This window comes from Pristis pectinata, chromosome 25 (assembly GCF_009764475.1).
Source record: "Pristis pectinata isolate sPriPec2 chromosome 25, sPriPec2.1.pri, whole genome shotgun sequence".
NCBI classification, from domain to species: Eukaryota; Metazoa; Chordata; class Chondrichthyes; order Rhinopristiformes; family Pristidae; genus Pristis; species Pristis pectinata.
The window spans coordinates 1,816,527-1,822,954 of NC_067429.1; the positions used below are offsets into that span (position 1 = coordinate 1,816,527).

At 54.3% G+C, this 6,428-nt stretch overlaps 1 protein-coding gene across 1 annotated transcript; it reads left to right on the top strand.

The window, feature by feature from the left end:
• Positions 1-762: 762 nt before the first annotated feature.
• Positions 763-6,428, top strand: LOC127583108 (cholecystokinin-like). The gene is made up of 3 exons (XM_052038867.1): positions 763-802; positions 4,222-4,437; positions 6,291-6,428. Exons 2-3 carry the CDS (start codon positions 4,224-4,226, stop codon positions 6,416-6,418), a joined length of 342 nt encoding a protein of 113 aa, XP_051894827.1. The 5' UTR covers positions 763-802; positions 4,222-4,223; the 3' UTR covers positions 6,419-6,428.

A 6,428-nucleotide genomic window follows, 5' to 3' on the forward strand; every position in this document is an offset into this window, starting at 1 on the left:
ATATTCTAGTATCTTCAGCAAACTTGGATACAAATACACGGTCTCCTTCTCATTGATATAGAGAGGAACATAAGAAATATGAGCAGAGGTCGTTATTGGCCCACTCCTTATTCTGACCCCCGGATTCTAGACTCAACCAGGAGAAACATCCTCCCTGCATCAAGCGTCTAGAACCCTGTAAGAATTTTGTAAGTTTCAATAGAAATGGATGGGGTAGACAGAGACCAACTGTTCTCATTGGTGGAGAGGTCAAGAATCATAGAATGAAGGTGCCTGGCAAAAGGAGTGAGACCAGGAAAATCTTCTGTTGCTCAGGAAGCGGTAAATTGCCGGGAGTAGTTGTGGAGTCAGGTTCAGTGGTAGTATTCAAGAGAGGACTCCATAACCGAAATGGAGGGCAACGGGGAGAGGGCAGAGGAGTAGATCTGGCTGGTCGACTCTCACATAGAGCCGATACGGACCATGGGCCGAATGGCCTCCTTCTGTGCTGTAAACTCTCTGTTATTCTATCGGAAAATTGAGATGATTTCCATCTACTATCAACGCCCACCTCCTCCAAATAAATATTGAGAGATTTCGGAAGAGACTTGGAGACCAAATGACGCAGAGAGCTCCTTTTTTATTTATTTGCCTTTCCTTTACCCCCGCCGGCGCCGCCCCCCCCCCCCCCCCACACCCGTGTCTAAGCGAAGACACGTCAGTCGGTAGATGTATAAAAGGGGCTGAGAGGGTCAAGAGAGAAGCAGCGAGCAGAGCCGAATCTACAGATCAGGACCAGGGACAGCGGCAGAGCGCAGAGCTGGTGAGCAGCCGACGGGTCTCCCCCTCTCTCTACCTCAATACTCTCACTTTCTACTCTTCTCTCCCTCTTTCTTGTGGTTTCTCTGTACTTTGTATATTCATTTCTCTTTCTCCATAGGATTCTCCTCCTTCCGCGGTTCGCGCTCCCATCAGTGAGGCCGAGGGAGGGTTTAGTCTCATCCATAAGACCATAAGACATAGGAGCAGAATTAGACCATTCAGCCCATCGAGTCTGCTCCACCATTCAATCATGGCTGATTTATTTTTCCCTCTCAACCCCACTCTCCTGCCTTCTCCCCGTAACCTTTGACGCCCTCACTAATCAAGAACCTATCAACCTCCGCTTTAAATATACCCAATGACTTGGCCTCCACAGCCGTCCGTGGCAATGAATTCCACAGATCCTGTGAGGATCTCAATGGATCTGAGCTCCAAACCGGTGGGAGGGTGAAGAACTCAGGGCTTTCGAGAGAGAACTGAACTAAATTGAAAAGTAAACTTTTGCAGTCTGGGAGGGGCGGAGTTGCAGCGTTAGATCAGAAACACCCGACTACAACCATGAGGGCACGGGGCTGGGATGTTCAGATCTGTGAACGTTCCCTCTTAACGGTGCCCAAAATGTTCTCTCCCTTGATAATTTTATCGACTTTCTGGGATATTCCACAGATACTAAGGTACATTTCCAAGCACACCGACTATCACTGGGATATAGTCCCACATACACTGACTCTCACTGGGGAACGGGTCCCACACACACTGACCATCACTGGGGGACGGGACCCACAGACACTAACCCTCACTGGGGGGACGAGTCCCACACACACCGACTCTCACAGGGGGACAGTCCCACAGACACTGACCTTCACTGGGTTGGGGGGGGTGGGGGAGGCAGTCCCACAGACAGTGCCTTATTAATATTCATATTATGTCCCCGAGAGTTTCATGAGACAGTGCAGAGGACTTTTATTCTCTCCTCACCAGGACTGTACCTTACTCTAACAGAGCTTGAGTTGACAGACAGTAGAATTTACTCCCGTACTCGTACATTTGTTAGTGTCCAAGAACAGGAAAAAAAGTTTAACTCATCGTGACTAACAAGGTTCAACCCGTTTCCTGCTTTGGGGTTTTCACCCCTGCTGCAAAAGCGGGGCTACGGGCTCAATGTGTGTATGACCGGCGTGTGGTTGACTTACCCTCCCTGTCTCAGAGCTTCAGTTCCCACCTCAGGGACTGGGGAAACGGCTTCAGCTAATACCGGCCCGTGTTCCACCTCCGCTTCTCAGGCGAGATGACAAACCGAGGTTCCTTTGGACGGGATTCTTCCTGTTCTGAAGAGAAAGGCTATCTCCCCGAAACCTGGTCACTCTTGAGCCGTCAAACGACACCATAAAGAAGCATTTGTCTGACCATTTATTTCTGTCTTGTGTGGGATGATGTTGTCTACCCTTTCCTTCAATTGATTACAAAAAGTTCTGGGGCGTACTGAGCTTCTGAACACCGTTGTAGAAATACGAGTCTCCGTTCCTTCCATGAACTTGTTTCGGGATAACAGAGTGGAAGGTGCCTGGAGCGCACTGCCTCCAGAGGCGGCAGAAGCAGATATGATAACACCTTTGAACAGACGCATTAACGGGCAGGGTACAGAGGGGCACAGACCAAGTGCAGGTGGATGGGATTAGTTTAAATTGGCATCATGGTCGGCGGAGACATGGTGGGTGGATGTGTCCGTACCTATACTGTACTATTCTAAGTTCTGTGTTTCCAGAGTGTGCGGTGAGCACCAAGGACTGCGTGTTTGGAAAACAGGAGGAACGTTTTTGATGGGGGAGGCCTCTCGGGGTCCCTAACATATCCCAACTTTCAGTGTGACCACGGTAGCTCTGTGGTTCCACGGGACCGGCAGAAGCAGCTGCCCGCGCACTCCACACTCCCAGCAACAGAGTCCGCACTGCGGGAAAAGAGTTATAGGCCCAATGTTACAATGTGGCTAGGTTTTGTATTCGGGTTGTTTCCCTTATTGGGAGATATTTCAGTGCGATTGTAATACATTCGTGGGACTTGTCCGGCCTCGTGTGGATGCAGCTCCACCCCAGCGCCTCCCCAGCTCCACCCCTCCACCCCAGCTCCACCCCTCCACCCCAGCTCCTCCCCAACTCCTCCCCAACTCCTCCCCAGCTCCACCCCAGCGCCTCCCCAGCTCCACCCCTCCACCCCAGCTCCACCCCTCCACCCCAGCTCCTCCCCAACTCCTCCCCAACTCCTCCCCAGCTCCACCCCAGCGCCTCCCCAGCTCCACCCCTCCACCCCAGCTCCTCCCCAACTCCTCCCCAACTCCTCCCCAGCTCCACCCCAGCTCCACCCCTCCACCCCAGCGCCTCCCCAGCTCCAGCCGAGGTCCAGCTTTCCTTAGAGTCACAGAGTTGTACAGAACAGAAACGGGTCCTTCGGCCCACGTCGTCCATGCCGACCGCGATGGCTATCTACACTAGTCCCATCTGCATGCATTAGGTCCGCACCCGTCTACGCCTTTCCTATGCCTCTAGTTCCAGGCTCCCTTGCCCTGGGAAGACAAAAGATTCTGACCATCTCTCCTGTCAATTTATAAACCTCTATAAGGTCACCCCTCAGCCTCCTACGTCCCAGTGACAATAAACCCAGCCTGTCTTTCCTCTCCCCATTCCAGGCAACACCTTCCGCATTCTATTGCTACCACACCCTTCCTGCCGTGTGGTGACCAGGACTGTACCCAATACTGTAAACTCGGCCTGACCAATGTTCTGTACAACTGCATTATGCCGTGCCAATTATTATCCTACATTGCATCTTTCTCCTGCCTTTTCTACATATCCCCAGAGCTCCCGTAGTTTTGAATTCACAGTGGACCCGCATCAATTGCCATTTGGGGGAGAGATCCTCATTTGCATTGAGCTTTTTATGTGGAAGATTTCGAATTTATTCTTGAAGAGCCCGGTTCCGATTCTCTGCTCCCGGCGCAAGTCCCTTCCACACTTATATTTCGCAGTAACACCTTGATCTGTTCTATCAGGCTTCTGCTAAATTCCACGGGAGGAGACCTTGGTTTGTGGACTCTTTCCCCCTAACTCGACCTTTGGGGTCAGACATCATTGCGCTCTCTCCGTGTCCAGTCTCTCCTCCCTCCGCCGCGTTGTCCACACCTCCCTGCACTGCTCGGGATGGGTATAACCAGCGCTTTGTGCAACCCCTCGCCGCTGGAGAAAAAGACCAACATCTCACTAGGTTTCGGCAGTACTTCCTGCAGCTGCCCATGAACTGGGAGCTTTACTTTGGACTCGCACTGCTCCAAACTTCCTGCTGTTGGGAATGTTTGGATGGATTGTCCACTGAAATCCACTCGCATTCCCAGGCTAACGGACACGTGTCTGCCTTTGTGTTTTGCAGAAATGGCCAACACAGGGTACATCAGTCTTCTCGTGGTTGTCCTGGCAACAGGCTGCCTATCCAAGCCACTCTCCGGCCCCCACAACAGCGGAGGGGCAGTTCTGGAGCGCAGCGGCAAGTACCCCTCGGCCATCGGAGCCGGCTCCCTGGGCCGCCGGGCCGCGTCCCTCAGAGTGGAGGAGCTGATATCGAGACTGATGCCCCAGATTCAGGAAGGTAGACTGGCGGGCCGCATTTCACACCCCCTTCCCCCGACACCCTCCCTCACCTGAAAGTGCCAATGTCCACTGGGTCTTTAATGCATCTAACAGAGGCACCGGGAAGGAAGTGGGGGACGGGGGGAAGGGGTGTCCACAGGATGACCCTGGACCTGACTCCGGGTGGGTGGGTGTTAACTGACCCATCGGAGACTCGGTCCCACCACCTGGGTATCCCCGACCGATGCTCCACAACACAGCCGCTGATCCACTACTCTAATTCGCGCTCGGGGCTGCAAAAATCCAGCGGTAAAACCGGCCAACATTTGCCTCTGGGAGACACAGGAGGCGGCAGATGTTGGGATCTGGAGCAACACACAAATCGCTGGAGGACCTCAGCGGGTCAGGCAGCATCCGTGGAGAAAAGCAGGCGGTCAACGTTTCGGATCAGGACCCTTCTTCAGGACTGAAGATAGGAAAAGGGGAAGCCCAATATATAGGAGGGAAAAGCAGAGCAGTGATAGGTGGACAAAAGAGGGGAGGTGGGGTGGGCACAGGGTGGTGATAGGTAGATGCAGGTTAAGAGATAGTGATAGGCAGGTGCGGGGGAGGAGGGGAGATGGGTCAAAGGGGAAAATAAAGGACTAGGAAAGGGAGGAAGAGAAGAAGCATGGTGGTGGGGGGGGGGTGTGGGGAAGGGGGGGATTACTTAAAGTGGGAGAATTCAATGTTCGTGGGGTTAGGCTGCGAGGTTCCAAGACGGAAAATGAGGTGCTGTTCCTCCAGTTTGCGCTCGGAACGTCGACGGTTCATCTCCCTCCACAGATGCTGCCCGACCCGCTGAGTTCCTCCAGCAGTTTGTTGCTCAACATTTGCTTCTCGGTCTTCTCACGAATGCCCGCCTTCAGTTTCCTCCAGGAAGGTTTAAAGGGTCAGGGGATTGGAGAGGGAGAAGTCTCAGCAGCGGAAGGGAGGCAAGAAAGCAGTGAGGGGGTGGGCTGGAGCGCAGGAGAGAGTCCAACCAGAGTCAGCCTCAACCCCTGGTGAGGGTAACCGCGATCTCTGCGCCCAAGCCCCGCACCTGCGCCTTGGATTGGCACCGGGTTCATCACTCAGCCCATTGGGATCTGCTCAGGGGGTAAAACCAGCGCGGGGGCACTTCGAGCGTGGCAACTGGGAGAGACAGGAAGCAGGAGCCAAGGTCCCGGGAACCCGGGCGGAGGGCGGGGGTGGGGGGTGGAGGGGTGGTGGTTGGGGGGGGGGGGGACTGTGATTCGCCGAGAGCAGATGCCTGTTTTTAACATTCTTGGGAAATAAGACACGTCATTGGGAGGGACTGAGCCTGGAGCAGTTTTTGGCGTGAGCGAGGTTCAAAGGCAGGCCGGTCTTTGCCCCGATCGCTAGGGGCGGACGGTGGCTCCGAACCATCCCTGGGTGTCCCGGGCTGCTCTCTCCACGGGTGTTGCAGAGAACGTTCCCTCTCTACTTCATCTACAGGTCGGTTAGAGGAAACTATCGAGTCTGTGACCCAGGCACAGAGCAGGCAGCCCGACCAAACCTCCTAGTGTATGTGGGACCCGTCCCCCAGTGAGGGTCAGTGTGTGTGGGACCGTCCCCCAGTGAGGGTCAGTGTGTGTGGGACCGTCCCCCACTGAGGGTCAGTGTGTGTGGGACTGTCCCCCAGTGAGGGTCAGTGTGTGTGGGACCCGTCCCCCAGTGAGGGTCAGTGTGTGTGGGACCGTCCCCCAGTGAGGGTCAGTGTGTGTGGGACCGTCCCCCAGTGAAGGTCGGGTGTGGCACTGTACCCTAGTGCGTTTGAGGGGAATTAAGGGGAAAGCTCCAAGCTGACGTATGTGCTTTATTCCGATACAGCGGGGCTGTTGGACCAAGCTGACCGCTATCAACTGCGAGATGTTCTGCACCAAATGAATGACAGAGATTACACAGGTTGGATGGACTTCGGCCGGCGCAGCGTCGAGGACTATGAACTGGACTCCTAAACTTCTAAAA

Coding starts and splice junctions, on each gene's coding strand:
- LOC127583108 (XM_052038867.1), top strand. CDS start 4,224: ATGGCCAACACAGGGTACATCAGTCTTCTCGTGGTTGTCCTGGCAACA. Junction 4,438..6,290: donor GATGCCCCAGATTCAGGAAG/GTAGACTGGCGG, acceptor ATTCCGATACAG/CGGGGCTGTTGGACCAAGCT.